General features: G+C 33.7%; 2 protein-coding genes across 6 annotated transcripts; one reads left to right on the top strand and one right to left on the bottom strand.

Annotated features, from left to right (window-relative positions):
• Positions 1 to 8924: 8924 nt before the first annotated feature.
• LOC18096380 (calcium-binding protein KIC) lies at positions 8925 to 9473 on the top strand. Its single transcript, XM_006386571.3, has one exon. It carries the CDS (start codon positions 8931 to 8933, stop codon positions 9357 to 9359), a length of 429 nt encoding a protein of 142 aa, XP_006386633.1. The 5' UTR covers positions 8925 to 8930; the 3' UTR covers positions 9360 to 9473.
• Positions 9474 to 14581: 5108 nt separating this feature from the next.
• LOC7497271 (serine/arginine-rich splicing factor RS31) lies at positions 14582 to 17370 on the bottom strand. Of its 5 annotated transcripts, none has more exons than XM_024594125.2 (6): positions 17210 to 17370; positions 16998 to 17131; positions 15769 to 15881; positions 15391 to 15620; positions 15030 to 15284; positions 14582 to 14858 (listed from the first exon to the last, which is right to left on the bottom strand). In XM_024594125.2, the coding sequence occupies exons 2-6, from the start codon at positions 17104 to 17106 to the stop codon at positions 14828 to 14830; spliced, it is 738 nt and encodes a 245-aa protein (XP_024449893.1). In that variant the 5' UTR covers positions 17107 to 17131; positions 17210 to 17370; the 3' UTR covers positions 14582 to 14827. The 5 variants fall into 5 exon arrangements, with proteins under 5 accessions (XP_024449893.1, XP_002302651.2, XP_052306836.1 ...); XM_002302615.4 differs by having other exon boundaries at positions 16998 to 17108; positions 17210 to 17365; XM_052450876.1 differs by lacking the exon at positions 17210 to 17370 and adding an exon at positions 16011 to 16454.
• Positions 17371 to 17844: the final 474 nt, after the last annotated feature.

Below are 17844 nucleotides of genomic sequence, written 5' to 3' on the forward strand. Positions count from 1 at the left end.
AGGTTGTTCAGGATGAGAACGAAGACACAAATGTGATAGATGAAGTCTTTCAAGCTAGTGAGTTGGTTGAACCATACCGAGTTGTTCCTTCGATTGACTTAGAAGAAAATTTGAATTTTCGTGTTTTCGACGATAGTCTTGTTGATGTTGACGCAGAGGAGTTGAATGCCGTTTTGAGCTCTACTAGTGCAGTACAAAATGTTGATGAAGAAGATGATAACCACATTGAAGAGCGCGATGAAGCGGATGATAACAATTCAATTGAGGACGAAGATGAAAATTCTGACTAAACATGCTGTAAAACCTTAATTTTATAACGTAATATTTTGGAACATGAAATATTTATTCTTTTTTAATTGTCAGCTCCTGTTATTGTGCTGTGTGTGATCTAAGTGTGCAGGAGGATAGACAAAAATTCATGTAGAAGCCGCATAAATATTGACTGTTTCACCGACGGGCACGCCGACGGAATAGTGCCGTCGGTATTTCACAGAGAGTTGGAAAAAAATTATGGGTTTGTGCCACAATTTCCAACGGAATCACAGACGGCAATCACCAATGGAAATCACATCCAGAAGCGCACGCCTGTCAGAGGCACTATTACCGACGGAATTGCCGGCTGCACAATTTCCGACGGATAAAAACAAAAGGCGGCATTTTTGAAATTTTTGGTGCGCATTTCAATTTATTTCCGTCGGAATTACCGACGGAAATTAATGCCACCGACAACAATTAATGTTCCGTCGGTAATTCCGACGGAAATATTGGCATATAAAAACCCCCCTCCTCCCCCCCCCCCATTTGGTTCATTTTTTCTCTTGGCTCTCATCTCTATTTCTTCTCCTCTCCGTTTTTAGTTTAAGTTTTGGAAGAGATTTGATTGTTTTGGTGGTAGTTTTCAACATATTAAAAGGTATGTAATGGTTTTTCTTTATCTTTGTATTTTTTTTATTTTAATTATCATTATTTTTTTGGTGTTCTTTGTTTTGTGTATTTTTATAGATAAAATCTAAAAATCAACACTATTAAGGTAAGCATTTTTTATTCCAAAATTTATTTTGAATTAATGTATTGTTTTTTTAGTTTTGTGTATTGTTTGTTTTGTATTTAGGATGTTTTGTTTAGTGTTATTGAAATATAGAATTAAATTTAATTAGTTTATATTAAATTGAATTGGTATAGATATTAGGTTGTATATATGATGTTGATGGAGATTATATGGATTGTGGTTATTATAAAGATTGCAGGTTTGAAAACTGTAGGTAGTCTCCAATATAGGGGAGGTGCTGCCGAATTTTTATTAATGATTGAATTCCTAATGATATTAGGTTGTATATATGATGTTGATGGAGATTATATGGATTGTGGTTATTGTAAATATTGCAGGTTTGAAAACTGTGGGTAGTCTCTAGTATAAAGGAGGTGCTGCTGAATGTTTTTTTAAAAATAATTAAAGTTAATTTATGTAATAATTCATATACATTTGTGTAGATGCGTCGAATGAAATCTACAGTACGTCGTCAGCAGACGGTTGCACATAGTTCTTCTAGCAGCGAGGAGGACATCTCCTTAGGTGCTGATCACGGCGATGCATCTGCGCCACCGTGTGATGCTTCCTCTTCTACCGCGGTTTCACAGCGCAGAAGCGGCGTGCCTTCACAGCGGGGTCAATTCACCCGCAAGTACCAGGCACAATGGAAGGATGACCTCTCAATGTAAGTTTGTTTAGGTTTTAGTTTTTTTTTAATACTTATAACATAATTTATGAACAAATAATTAATTTTTTATTATTTAATTTCAGGTTCACAAACATTGAGGCTGCCAGGACAATTACATTGGCGATGAAATCGTCGATGGAGATTCCATTGTTTCAATGGAGTCAGGTCTCCAGACATCCTGAGTGGAGACCTAATATCGATGCCTGGTTTCGGCGATTTCAGGTAGGTGATAATTTTAATTTCCAGTTTATTTTTAATAAATAATTTTTGTAATTTTATATCTTGTACTATTTTTATTTTCAATGAATTATTTATATATACAGAATAAATTTGAGTGGGATAGCGCGGACAACAATGTTGTCAGGAGAGTATGGGAGAATCACGCGGCAATTAAGTAACACGAAAATAATATTTATTTTTGATTTATAATTTTATGTTCTAAATTCTAATTAGTTACTATGGATGTAGGTTGCGTGATTTTTGGTATGACACTCAAAAAAAGACGAAAAGATATGCAAGGGACAACGGTCTTGAAGGTTGGAATGAGGTGGCAGTTTGGCGGGAATTTAAACCGCCATTCATCTCGGGAGATATATGGGCTGCATATATTGAGCACGTGACGTCTGAGCGGTTCTCACGGCGCTCACAATCCGAAGCCGTCAACCGGAACCGAGAAATTCATGGTTCGGTGACCACGCACACCGGCGGCAACGTCCCGTTCAGCGCACATGCGAAGCGGATGGTAAGATTAATTTAAATGAAATATATCGTTAATTAATTTATTGTTGCTTATAAATATATTTAACTTGCAATCTTTTTTTTTCCTTACAGGCTACGTCTCTTGGACGTGAGCCGAGTCCAATGGAGCTATTTGTAGAGACGCATGTGCGGAGTCAAGACCGCCAAAAGGGGGTGCAGCAGTACGTGGACAACCGTGCTCAGCATTTTGTGGTATGTTCGATCAATCAAATTATTTCGTAAGTTATTATTTTCTTGAATTGAATATGATGATTTTTTAAAAAAAAATCAGGAGACCTATAATAGCCGGTTGAGAGAGAGATATGGGGACGATCCTTTGACCCAACCGATTTCGATCCAGATTTGTGGATGGAGGTCGGATCGTCTGGTGGACCCGATAAAAATCGGGTCTACGGGCTCTCCAACACGACGGACGAAAAATTACGGTCGGCCCGTAGTGTCTCAATCGTTGGGAGCTCTCCATCAGTATCGAGCACCCAGTCAGAGGAGTTTTTAGCCTTGAAATAACAATATGAACGCCTCTCGACGGATTATGCTCAGCTCCATCAAATGGTCATGGAGATTAGATCAAAGATGGGTGATGATCCATGTGCTACTTCTTTTTAGTTGTACGGTCCCGGCAACAACCAGCCTCCTCCTCCTCCTCCTCCTCCTCCTCCTCTAGCTCCGCCGCTATTTTAATTAGTTTAATTTTGTTTTTTTAAAACATTAAATTTGTAATGAATATTTTGATGAATATTATTTAACATTAATTTTACATTTTTAATGTCTAATGAAAATTTATTTGGTTATAAGTTTTTTAACTGTTAATAAATAATTTTTTTCTTAATATTTTAAATTTATACCGACGGATTTACAGAGAGAATGTGTCCGTCGGTATTGTAGTATCGTTTACAATATTTACAGTCGTGCCATAATCGCCGACGTAAATTCCGACGCAATTACCGTGTCTGTTACCGACGGAATATCCGTCGGTAATTCCACGACAATCACCGACGGAATATCCGTCGGTAATTACCGTTGAATTTTACAGACGGAAATATTCCGTCGGTAACTTGGTGGCGGGATTATTTTTTTTGGCGCGCTGATCCATCTGTAATTCCGTCGGCATTTGTGTTGGTATGTTTTTTTATTACCGACAGAAATGGTGACGGAATTAGAATTACCGACGCTCATAACTCCGACGGAATAAATCCGTCGGAGATACTGTCGGTAAGAATTTTACCGACGGTTTTTGTTCCTTATACCGACGGAATTAATCCGTCGGTAAAACTGTATAATGGCGTAGTGAATTTCCAATAAACCCAATGTTGAAGGATAAAAATTTTAAAAAATTAAAAAAAGGACAAAAAAAATAACTTGAATCAACCCGAGTAAACTTGTCAAACTCGCAACCCAGGTTATGAGACTAAGATAATCCAATAGAAAGCAACTTGAAATAAATTATGAATTTTAACCCTCAATCAACCGAGTGTTAAAAAAAATTGAAAAAAAATCAAATAAAAAAAAATAAAAAAATAACTAGAGTCAACAAGTGTTAGCCCGCCAAACTCGTGATCTAAACCTCTTAGAAAGTAGACTAAAATAAATCATAAAGTTTAACAAACCAATGTTAAATAATGAAATTAAGAAGAAGAAAAAAAGTAAATTAGGGAAAGAAAGAAAAAACCTTGAGTCAACCTGTTAAACTCGCGTTCTAAGTCATGAGTTTAAGATAACTCATAAAAAATAAATTGAAAAAAGTTATGAAGTTCAATCCCCATTAAACCTAATGTTGAAGAATGAAATTAAAATTAAAAAAAAATATTATTTCAATGAATAATATTCTATGAGGAGGGGTACACAATAAAAACCCATCCTTCTTTAGTTTTTTGTTGATATGTCATCTACTGATGAAGCTTAATTTTTCTAGCTACAAGTCTATAATATCATGAAATTTTTTGTCAGTTCCATTAGAAAATCCTAAACACATATGGTTGTGAAGATCCCAATGAAATTGCCGATGGAATTTTCACTATTTTTTTATTTTTGTTAGTTGTTATAATCTCCAATCCTATCATTCTCACATAAACACACAACAACAACAATAACAACAACCAACCAACCAATCACAATAAAAACATATATCGAAAACAAAATATGTATACATTCAAATATCACATTACATTTAAATAGTTTACAATAATAAGGTAAATAGTATTCCATACACAATTGATTTTTAAGCAAATTTATATATCAACAACACATTAAAATTCCTAAGATTCTGAACCAAAAGGTCTAAGAGGAAGAGGAAAAGGTAAAATCATATATGCATTCATTTGAACTCAACACATCTTAGTTTATTGTTGGAGTTCTACTCTTATTTCTACCCTTATTTTTGCTCTAAGATTTGCTCTCATATCTTCTCTTATTTCTACTCTTATATTCTGCATCTCAATAGACAATTATTTCTGAATCCTTTTCTAGATCAATTCATCTAAGCTATGTGATGCATTACTTGGGTTGGAATGTGTTGGGTCTACAATTGAAACAATTCGATCTACCCTTTTTTCTTGGGAAAATACCATAAGCATACCACAAATTTTATTCATATAGGGTCCATGACTTTTAGAAGCCTCTAATCACAACTGAGGGTTGTAAAGAAGATGGGTGGAAGTGTGTTTACCAAATTCTACCGTTATGATTGCTGAAATTTTTATTTTTATTTTTATTATTATTATTATTATTATTTCATTTCATTATTGTTACCATCATAAATTACTAAAGAAAATTACTTATGGAATTTTTTTGTCACAATTTCCGTCAAGATTTGTGTTGCTTTTTTTTTCTGATTTTCTAATAGTAGTGATCCATCTAGATGTCAATATAAAAAAGAATAAGTGAAAAAGGAAGGGATAAAATGAGGTGAAGAACATAAAATGTTGGTATTGACAAAGACACAAGATGAAAACAAATATGGACAATCAAATTAATGAACACAATTCAAATGTCTAATTGTATTACAAGAACCTAAACCTTATAGGGAAAATATTGCAGATATGCCTTAGAATATTGTGGATTTTAATAATAAAATTATGATTTTTTCCTTGATTGAAAAATCAAATGAATTTGTCTTGAGGGGTAAAGTGGTCTTTTTCATGAGGTTAATTTTTCTTTCTTTATTTGTTTGGGGGAAACAATGTTTTTTCCTTTTTTAATAACAGTAAAATTAATGTTTTAACCTTAAAAATTTAGAACATTAGAACATTTGGTCCAAGGGCTTTATAGGAATTTCATTTTCCATGACTCCATTACCTTTACTATCCAAGTTTTTTAGTCTTGGCTTCAGGGGCTTGGTAGTAATTTCATAATGGTTTTTTTGTTATTATTGTTTAGCCCTAAGGGCATTTTAGTTTTTGTACAAAATAAAAGAAAAATAAAAAGAAAAGGTTGGTGATACGTGCCTGACAAGTGTCAGCCGCTCTACCGCCTTCTGACGATGTCTTCGACTAACTCTAGTGGCATTAATCGTGCTTCCGCCGCATCATTTGATTTGTATCATCGTTCTCTATTATATAGGTAGCATGTGTATGGCGGTTCGGTCTGATTTAGTGCAAATTTGCTTTTCTTTTTTCCCTTCTTTTCTCTCTCCTTCACCTCGATTTGCATGTTATCTCTTGAAAAATCACATAAGTTCTTCAATTTATAACTCCTTTAAATTTAGTCCCTTTTCTATTAAGTGCAATTTTTAAATTTGAAGATATTATTTCAATTTGAAAATTATTTTCAATTTCATCCTTCTTTAATTTTTTTCATCTCTCAGATTTGGTCCTCCATTCTTTTAATTGCTATTTTGTATTTTAGATGATTTATAAAATTGATTTCTTTTTGTGATTTCATCCTCCAATTTTTTTTCCTATCAGGTTTGATCCTTCTTTTAATTTTTAATTTTATGTCTTGACAAGTTTTTTAGATTGATGTTTTTTTTCAATTTTATTCTTCAACATTAAATTGGTTGGGATGCACGTTCTTGATTAAACTCAGGTCTGAGATTTCACAAGTTGCAATATTTTTTTATAATTTTATCCTCAACATTAAATTGGTTGGGAATTGACATTCTCGATTAAGCCCGGGTATGAGATTTCACAAGTTATAATTTTGAAATATTAACTCAAATTTAGAATATTCACTCGGGTTTTCTTTGTTTCTCATGTTGTTAAATTAGGGGTACCTTTTTTATACTATTAAATTAATTGAACTTATATTTTGCTTCTTTCATGTTATTTTGGAATATTATCCTAGCATCGCCTTAACATTTTTCTCCTTACATCCAGAAAAGTTTGCCCCAGCCCACGTCGTTTTGTCGACCGCCGATGTAGGTATAGTAGAGATATTTTTTGTCATTTTTTAATTCCATGTTTTTATTTTCTCCCAGTCTTCAATATTTAGTTCATTATTATTAAGCTTTCTAATTTATTTTCAGTGTAAGTTCTATGGTTTTATCACTCTCTCATATTTTATGTCGAGTGTTTCGTAGGTTAACGATGGTTGACCCGAGTCAATTCGATGTATCGACATCTTAATATTGTTTTTAGAAAAGTATTTCATTCAACATATCACCAATTAAGTATTTTAAAAGTGTTTCGACCAATATGCATCAAGCTTTTTACTTTCTAACATTTTTATTATTTTTTTAGTGTTAAAAAAAATCAACTCACCGTGTAGCATGGGTCAAAAAAAACCAGAACAAACTATTCGATGACGAAGACAACAACTGATGAGCTCATGGAGTTTGTAAGCCTAGAAAAGAAAAACTATGCATGTAGAAACCATACAATTTAGTTTCAACTATCTACTCATTTAATATCATTAGAGAATAATATAAATAATATATTATTCAATTGTAAGCTAAACTAGTTCTTTGGCATTGCTCACCAAACACAAGACAAATCATATATCGAACGTCGACTTCCAGATTCTAATAGCTTAAATTTTTTAATCGAATTGATTCTTTATAAGTTACATCAAACACAAAACCACTTGTTTAAGATTAATCCAAGGCTAATACGTACGTGCATGGTCCCAGCAAGTCACATTCGCATTGATTATGGTGAAAAAGAAACAAACGATTGTTTTATTCAGCTTTACCACCCTTCTCATCGAATCACTTGCATGTTCTTATCTTAGTTGTTATCAAGGCTACGAAAGTCTATCGGCTTTATGTGTGTTTGAAGCTTAACTTTATGCTAAGCTTGTTTTGTCTTTCATTTGAGAAAATTGTGGGGTTTTTTTTTTTTTTGTTATTAAGCAGACGAGGGTCAGTACAGTTTTCCTAAATAAATAATCTTATGGCGCTGGTATTTTATTCAGAAATTGGAAGAAAGTTGGGAAGCAATTAGCATATCACGACTCGAGAGACTCATCAAGAGTTGAGAAAATTCATTTTCGAACCGAATTGTGCAGATTTCCGGATGATCTGGCCAGGATCTCATGCTCATCAAGAGTCTTAGTTGGAAGCAAGTTTTTGTGACCATCAATTTTTTTATAGGCATCTCCCTAATTAAGGTTCGTCGCCATGGAGAGCAAGCACTTAATGAATGATTAATTAATTACTAGGTACTAATAATGATGGAATAATAAATAAATAAAAACTCACTCATGGGTAAGTAGTCACAAGCATGCACAGAACACGAGCAAGATGAAGCATAAAGCATGTGAAATGAATTTCTACCAATCTGGAACGTTAAATAATTGAATGAATAACAAATTGGATGGGACATATTAGTAGAGTATGTAATGGCCGGAGAACAAAAAAAATTGAAGAATCTAAACATCATAGTGATGGAGAAAGAAGAGAGGGAGAGGGAGAGAACAGGAACCTTCACAGAAGCACACCACTCGGACATTTAAGCAAATCATTCCACCAATTATTAAGATTACGTCTAGAAGTCCTGTGTTCCCCTCCAAATGAACCTTCCTAGAAACCTCTAATGTTGGAATAAATTCAAGAAAATAATTTAAAATGGTCGCAACACCACAGAACTTGTAATGTGCAGAATGCCTATTTCTTGATATATGTGTCCTAGCCCCTGAATCAGACCGTCCATTTTCATGAACAGTGGATAGATATCGATGCGTTCGATTTCTTCTGAGCTTCGCTAGAAACTGCCCAAATGATATGGGTCCATATAGAAAAGCAATGCATGCTGGTAAATGGCGGGATAAATAATTACAATAGATATTTTAACCGGTCAGATTTTATATTTATTTTTTTTAGAAGTTATTAATTTGAGTGTTATAAATCTTAAAATCACTGAAAATTTATCTAGTTGTTAACTTCAGGATCTTGAAAAATTAGTCAAGATGTTTATAAACTTAGCCGGACACCAACGATTACCAAAACAAAAAACCAAAAAAGGCCGGATAAATCTGTCAACCTTAGCACGCCCTTAAGGCCTATATATACACCTATACATGTCCACACCACACTCTTGTTTATACCCACTGATAGAGGGATCCTTAATTTTCTCATCTAAAGAAATGGAGAAGGATCACAATGGGATGAAAACTGCAGCAAGCAGTGAGTATCAGGACTTGTTACCGGTGATGGCGGAGAAACTTGATGCAGAGGCTTTTGTGTCTGAATTATGTGGGGGCTTTCGTCTTCTGGCAGACCCTGAAAAGGGGTTGATTACATCAGATAGCCTGCGAAGGAATTCGGCGCTTCTAGGGATGGAAGGGATGACGAAGGAAGATGCGGAGGCTATGGTGAGAGAAGGAGATCTTGATGGAGATGGAGTACTCAATGAAACAGAATTTTGTACTCTGATGGTGAGACTCAGTCCTGAGATGATGCAGGATGCTGAAACCTGGCTCGAGAAAGCACTAGAAAACAAGAACTAAGGAAATCCTCGCCTTGATCTTTCCTGTTGTATTAACTTAAAAAGAGGTTGTCTCTTTATGATTATGTTGTCCGAGCAGGTTGTTGTTGATGAGAATGAAGTTCAATTAAAAGTATATGCAGGGTAACATTTTTGTCCTTCCAGGAGCTGCTCTCAGGTTAACGTACGGGACCCCCCCCCCCCCCCCCCCCCCCCCCTGAAAGGGACACAAACTCGCATGGCATATAGCGTGTATAACGAGAGAAAATTAGAGAAGACTCTCAATATTATATTAAAAAATTTAAAATAAACCAGATATTATAGATCTAAATTTCTTATGATTCCTAATTGAAATTTACCTAGCTAATAGAATCCCTAGCTTTAGGATTCTCATGTTGTAAAATTTTAATTAAATTCAAAGTTATAATCTAAATAGTAAAAAGAATTAAAATACAACAAGAAAATTAAAAATAATCTTGTGTAGTAACTTTCAAGCCTTATTTAAAAACTCTCTTGAAAGTTATAACTCAATATAAATAAGGAGCTTTAAAATTTACTGTCAATATTTCAGCTCAATCTATTGAAAGTTATTTCTATTTCACCAAACAGTATCTTGGACTCATTTTAAACTTTCAAAAACTTAGAAAATCTTAACAATTAAATAAATAATACAATAAGCATTATTATGCCAATAATGATGAACAAAGAACCCCAGGTTAGTCCCATCTACTTCCAAGAACCACACATTAGTCCCATCTACTTCTAAAAAACTTATCTTCGAGTTAACTTTTAGAAATTAAACTCTTCCACTCCAGGGAAACAAATACTTCCAATAGCCAATATATTCACTAAGTAGCATTTCTTTCATATATGAACTTTAAATTTTAATTTATGATATGTGCATAATAAATAAAAAAATCTATATCTGACATTATATTTTCTATTCCTATGAAGTACTGTTATTAAACCCGGTCCGGCCCGGCGGGTCGACCCGGGACCCGATCGACCCAGTGGCTGGACCGGTCCGGGTTTAATAAAAGACCGGCTGTGGCAACAGCCCGGCCAAACCCGGGCGACCCGGTGGGTCAACCCGGACGAACCCGAACGAGACCCGGTTTTTTTTTTCTTCTTCTTCTTCAAATGTGGGATTTGAAATCCATTAGTATATATACTATATGTTCCCAAGAAAAAAGTCATGTTTTTTCAATGTGGGATAAAAAACCTTTTGGTTTAAATACTTCAACTTAAAAGATAACATAATATCTTTTCAATGTAGGATTTGAAACCCTTTCATATATATACTTTATGTTCCCATGAAAAAAACCATGTTTTTTCAATGTGGGATTTGAAACCCATTAGTATATATACTCTATGTTCCCAAGAAAAAAATCATGTTTTTTCAATGTGGGATAAAAAACCTTTTGGTTTAAATACTTCAACTTAAAAAGATAACATATTATCTTTTCAATGTAGGATTTGAAACCCTTTCATATATATACTCTATGTTCCCATGAAAAAAATTATGTTTTTTCAATGTGCGATTTGAAACCCATTAGTATATATACTCTATGTTTCCAAGGAAAAGGTTATGTTTTTTCAATGTGGGATAAAAAACTTTTTTGGTTTAATACTTTAACTTAAAAGCTTAACATAATATCTTTTTAATGTGGGATAAAAAAAATTTAAAAATATTTTTTAAAACTTCATAATATGTATAATCTATATTTACATGGATTTTTTCATATGAAATATTAAAATTTTAATTTTTTTTAATTTTTCCGGGTTAATCCGGGTTGACCCGAGTTGACCCGGGTTGACCCATGAAACCCGGGACCCGGCCCCTTGGCCGGGTCAACCCCCGGGCCGGGTTTAATAACTATGCTATGAAGTCCACTTATAGTTCATTCACACATTCTCTTACTTCAAACTTGACTTCCTCGTCATCTTTAGTGTCTTTCTTTACAAGACCTTCATAATCATTACAATATATTAATTTAGGAGCTTTTTTTATTTCTTATTCACCGTTAATAGATAAAACATTGACACATAGAGTAGTACTTGGAACAATATTGTTGTTGTTACTAAGATGATGTTGAAACTGTCAACTTTGAGAGACAACACCTCTTTTATATTTTTCTTCCTTGTTATTTGAGAAGGTTGAACAAAAGGCAAATAATAATAATTTATTTACTTATCTACCCAATATAAAATCTCTTCATAATCATCTTGTATAAACTCCATAATTGATGATTGTCTTAAATATTGCCATGATAGAATTAAATGCATGCCAATACAAGTTCTAAAGTCTAGAAATTCAAACAATCATTCTCTAGGACTACAAGAAAGTTTGTATATGATAAGTCTTATGATACGGAAACTTGTTTAAATTAATGTAAGTTTCCAACTCTGTTAATTAGTTAATAAATCTTTTTATCAAAAATTTTCCATCATAGAAAGGAATCTTATCGAATTCAATAATAGGTATTGGGTCTGGCATGCCTCAAGGTAAGTCTCTAAGCAAATTCTTTTTCTCTTTACAATTCTTGTATGCATCTCCCATTAGCCAAGCTAGGCCCACTATGGTTTGCTCTAAAAGATCTATTCTTTGTTCGTGAGCTAACAAAAAACAATCTAGTTTTTGCTACTCGGCTCGCAGTTTGCTCGCTGAAAAAAAATATTTTGAGAGGCTTGCATTCTAGGTACATAAAAAAGATTGAACAATGTAGGTCAACATTCTAAATCAAAAAGACTAAAATTATCTTGGTTATAACAATCCTAAAATGTTTAGAGAGGAGGTTGGATAATTAATAGGCTTATCCTTTTTTAGAAACCACTAGTTAGATGGCCCATGCCACGTCGTGGGTCAACTCTTTTTTTCATAAAAAGAAATATCAAAACAACTTAAGATTCAAGAGTGTTGGGTCTATCTGCAAAGGGAGACCCAAGAGCTTGGGGTCCGGCATTGCAACCCAAGGCTCTTGAGCCCAAAGTTTCAGCCACACCCAACGTTCTTGAGCCCAAAGTTTCAGCCACACCCAACGTTCTTAGGTCTTGTTGCAACACCAAGCCCAAGAGCGTTGGGTCTGGCTGCAACTCCAAACCCAACAGTAATATTTATAATAATAATAATAATAATAATAATATAACTTGCCTAGCCCAAGTTCATGTATTTTTTAATCTCTTTAAAAAAAATTATGGTTTTTCTTCGATGGTAATAATTTTTTTTTCAAATTTATTATTAATAATAATAATAATTTTTAGTTTTACCCTTTAAATCAAATCTATGGTTGTTTTTAAATATTAATAATTTTTTTTCAAATTTATTAATTATTATATTAATAATTATAATTATAATACAAATAATAATATTTTTAATATTAATATAATTATTAAACTTGTCTGACTCAAGTTTAAGTGGGTCTGGCTACAACACCAGATCCAAGAGTTTTGGGCTCCTCTTAATTATAAAACTTAAGAGTCTTGGGTCTGGCTGCAATACCAGATCCATTAGACTTGGATCAGGACGTCGGACCTAAGAGCCTTGGATCCTGACACAAGACCCATTGACCCATTAGCCTTGGATCCGAACTCCTGACCCAAGTGTCTTAGGTCAAGCGGGGCTGCAAGACCCAAGAGACTTAGGTCTGCGTCTCTGCCACTCTCAAACAACTTGGGTAACGCTCCCCTTTCCAGCCCCAAGTTTCTTGGGTTTGGAAGGGATGACCCAAGTTAATAATAATAATAATAATTGATTTTACCCTTCAAATCAAATCTATATTTTTTTATAGTAACAAAATTTATTTTAAATTTAATAATATTAATGAATTTAATAATATTAATAATATTATTAAACTTGTTTAACCCAATTTTTTATAGTTTTTAATCCCTTCATATAAAATTTATTGTTTTTTTTATAGTAATAATATTTTTTTCAAATTTAATAATAATAATAATAATTATTATTATTATTATTATTATTATTATTATTATTATTATTATTATTAATTTTACCCTTCAAATCAAATCTATGGTTGTTTTTCAATATTAATGATATTTTTTCAAATTTATTAATTATAATAAAAATAATAATATTTATAATACAAATAATTTTAATTTTAATATTAATAATAATATTAAACTTGTTTGACCTAAGTGGGTTTGGCTGCAACACCAGGCTCAAAAGCATTGGACCCCTCTTAAACGCCAGACCCAAAAGCCTTGGGTTCTAATGCTGGACCCTAGAAATGCAGGTCCAAACACCAGACCCTGAGTCATGGATCAAGTGGGGCTGCAAGACCCAAATAACTTGGGTCAGGCACCCCTTTCCAACCCCAAGTTTCTTGGGTCGGAAGGGGATGTCAAACCCAAGTTAACAATAATAATAATAATAACAATAATAACAATAATAATAATAATTGATTTTACCTTTTAAATCAAATCTATATTTTTTTCGATAGTAATAATATTTATTTTAAATTTAATGATATTAATGAATCTAATAATATTAAACTTATTTGGCCTAAATTTTTATAGTTTTTAATCTCTTCAAATAAAATTTATGTTTTTTCTTCGATAATATTAATATTTTATTTTAAATTTAATAATAATAATAACAATATATTTTAATTTTACTATTCAAATCAAATATATTGTTATTTTTCAATATTAATAATGTTTTTTCAAATTTATTAATTATTATATTAATAATATTAACTACAATAAAAATAATAATATTTATAATACAAATAATAATAATATTTATTATTCTTCTCTGCTAGGGTCTGCAAACCCCATACGCAGGTCTGCAGACCCAGGCGCACGAGTTTGACCCTAGCGTCTAAGACATGGTAGCCTCAGCACCAGGTATTTGGCAACCATGTCATGTCCAAGCGCCTGGAGCTTGCAACTTTACTATACCCCAACAAAATATAAACTGATCATTTTATCCCTAACTATTTTTTAAAAAAATACCAAATACATTTCATAGAAAAAACAACCCCACCCCAAACTATATAGACCCCCAACTACATACTTTGCAAGTTTCTGTGACAATAATAATTATACTATTACACTCCAATTCACAATAATTCATGTTAAAAATAAACAATAATAGGACACTAAGCCTAAAGACAAATCTCTCTGCGTGATATTTGAGGTGAAACACGCCCAAGCGCCCAATGAGAAGTCTTGTATGAAATGATTCAGAATATGTTTCACAGTTCTTTACGCCTAACCGTCCATCGCTTACTAGGAAACAACACATTAATTAATAAATTGAAATCCGACTTCTCAACCGCATAATAAAAATAACAACTTTAAAGGCACCGGCAGAGATTTCGAGACGGTTTGACAGAAATTTATCATCTATGAGATTAAAATTTAACGAGGAAACTACATACAATGCCAAAATGCCTTCTCTACACAGTAGATCTATTGCAATTACACAGGGAAATGGCACACAGAACCAAGCAGGACGCTTCCTCTGACTCCTCATGTTCTCGATCTTCGAATTGGAGACGGACTGACAACAAACATTAGAAACAACAGACATTCAAAGATGAGTGGTTCCTCTGGAAGAAGAGAAAATGAGGTCCAAGAACTTCAAAAAAAACAAACAATTTGCGGTTTCCATGGGAAAATTGAGGGGGGGAAACGATTATAAGAAATTCTCTCTTCATGTAGAAAGCACTACCTTCGGTTTCTGCCATACTCAGGGCTTCTGTTCCTACCATAATCAGGACTTTGGCGCCTGTCATATACTGGACCATTATACTTATCATAAACAGGGCTGCGAGCTCGAACATAATCAGGACTTGGCCGTCTGCGATAAACTGGACTTGGTGATCTTCCATTATAACTTCCTCTTCTGGGACTATCATATCTGTCACCCCTCTCACTGTCATCCCTCAAAGCATACTCAACAGAAACCACCCTGTCCAATATCTTGCTGCAGAAATGCAAAACAATACAATATGTTAATCAGCTGATCTGAAAATTTAAAAATCTAACCAAGTCATTTATACAAGAAGACTAATCAAAACAAGTTGACTAACGTCATGTGTGTGCACTCGAGAGCTTTGGTGGCGTCTTCTTGTGTCTCAAACTGCACAAATGCAAAGTTCCGTCGAATTCGGACATGCAGCACCTCTCCATAACGCTCAAAGTGTCTCTTTATGTCTTCAACCCTGGTATGAATTGGATCGAAATTAATAACAAACAATGTTTTAGTTGGCCTCTGGTTTGCTGTCGACCTTGGCCCATCTCGGTGCCGACCACGTTCACCCTAGCATATTCATGATATAAGCATAGGATGAAATCAATCTCAACTACTTACAGCAATATACCAACAACTTGAGCAACTAAAGATGCAACATAAGATAAAAATTTAAAACAAAAAAAACCACGGAAAAAAAAGAAGAAGAACCATATACCCGAGCCCACTCCACTGAAAGCCTTCGCCTGTCATAACCAAAAGGTATATTGTCAAGTCCACGTACAGCATCTGCAGCATCACGGTCATCCTCAAAATAAACAAAAGCAAACCCTGCAGCAACTCCTCAAATCAGAGACAGAATAAGAGATGTGTAACCTTGGAATTAAATTCACTTAACCAGGGTACATCAGCCAAATCAGGATTGCTTATCCTGGCAAGAATTTGAAATTTATACAACACCTGCAAGATACTTGATGGGCTGATGCACACAAGGATGTGGATTGTGGAAGCGTTGCATGATGAACTAAATGAAGATGTTGGCATTTAAGAGTTTAAAATCCAAAAGTTTCAGGTCTGAGATGTCATTGCTAAGCATGCTTCGCCATTCAGATAGCACTAGTTCAGAAATGGAAGGAATAGCATGACAGATTTCAATTCACCCTCCTACTATCAGTAGTGGTGGACAAGGCATAGTAAATTGACTGAGATCATCAGGACCATTCTTGTGAAATGTAAAGTTAGGGCGGTGAGGTGGGTGAGTGACAGATGATCGAGTGAAGAAAACACAGGATGATTCCATCTGTGAGTGGAAGGAGAAGGAGAGCAGACAAGCAAGAGAGTTTCCAAGCTACTACAAGTGTTGGCGAGCCCAGATAGAAGCTCAAATTTCCTTAGTAAGAGTTCCTGCGTCAAAACAAACACTTAATATGGAGATGTTCTCCAAAGAAACTTCAAATTCCCCGTTTCCATTTTTTTCACTCCCGACTGTATTTTTAATTTGGATGTGATCACCACTACTCAAGTAGCTGCATATTTTATATCCAACAAACTCTTAATTTCAGAATATTTATCCATTCAAAAATCAACAAGATAACCCATCATGCACTTGATGACCAAATACCACCCAAAACCAAAACTAACAATTCCTTGGAGAAATCACTAAGACTTAGCTTGAAACCAATCGTTCATGACACAATAAACCACAGTTTGAACTTCTGTAAGAACCAAAATCATCCTACCGTATATCAACAGAGTTTCAAAACAGGAGTTATAATAATAATTGAAAATGAAATGCAAAACATATATCACTCAAAAACTATTTTTCACTCTATCCTAAACCACAGCTCATCATGAATAACACCAATAATCAAACTCAATTATAAGTCCTTGTGCATTTCATCACCAGATAAAATTAACAAAAAGATAAGAAGACCCAGTACAGTTTACCAGATTTCATGTCAACTCGCTCCACCCTTCCGTACTTGCTGAACAAGCGTTCCAAGTCCGATTGCCTTGTCTCGTGCTCAAAGTTTCCCACGAAAACTGGCCGCGCCATCCCTGCAAATCAATTATCCTCGAAACTAAACACCAACACAAGCAAAGTCATATAAGAACCCCATAGTAAAGTGTAGTTCACTTTTTCTTTTCGTAAACCATACCTGAAGAGCTCTGTGTTCGTGATGATAAGAGAGTAAAACCCTAGAGAAGAGACAAATATTTGAGGAAATAACAAAGTTTGGATGTGTGATCAGGGTTTACATAGCCGAATTGTGTAAACCCTTCGTTAGACTCCATTACTCTCTTTCACCGTAGACTCCATTACTCTCTTTCACCGTTGGATGTTTTTTTTTCTTGCGTGGTACAATTTCAGCCGTTCAGATTATTAGATGGAAACCATGTTGCCCCTGTGGACATAGATAAAGGACGGACAAAACCTGCTGGGGTTATTTAGTCGCTATTTGTTTGCTAAAAAATATTTTTATTTTTAAAAATAAATTTTAAAAAATAATTTTTGAAAAGTGATTTATTTTCTGATATTTGGTAGTCTGAAAAATAACTTATTAATGTTTTATTTTTCTTAAGTTTATTAAAATAATAAGAAATAAATCTTACAAATTAAAAAGTTGAATGAAAATAAAATTCAAAAAAAAATAATTTCATAAATTATCTCAAATAAAATAAATAATAATCAAAATAATAGATATCAAATATAAAAAATAAAAAAATAAAAGATGAAGAAATTAAAATAATAATAATTAACATTTTATAAATTATTTCAAATAAAATAAGTAAC

The sequence above is a fragment of the Populus trichocarpa genome, chromosome 2 (genome assembly GCF_000002775.5).
Source record: "Populus trichocarpa isolate Nisqually-1 chromosome 2, P.trichocarpa_v4.1, whole genome shotgun sequence".
Taxonomy (NCBI): Eukaryota; Viridiplantae; Streptophyta; class Magnoliopsida; order Malpighiales; family Salicaceae; genus Populus; species Populus trichocarpa.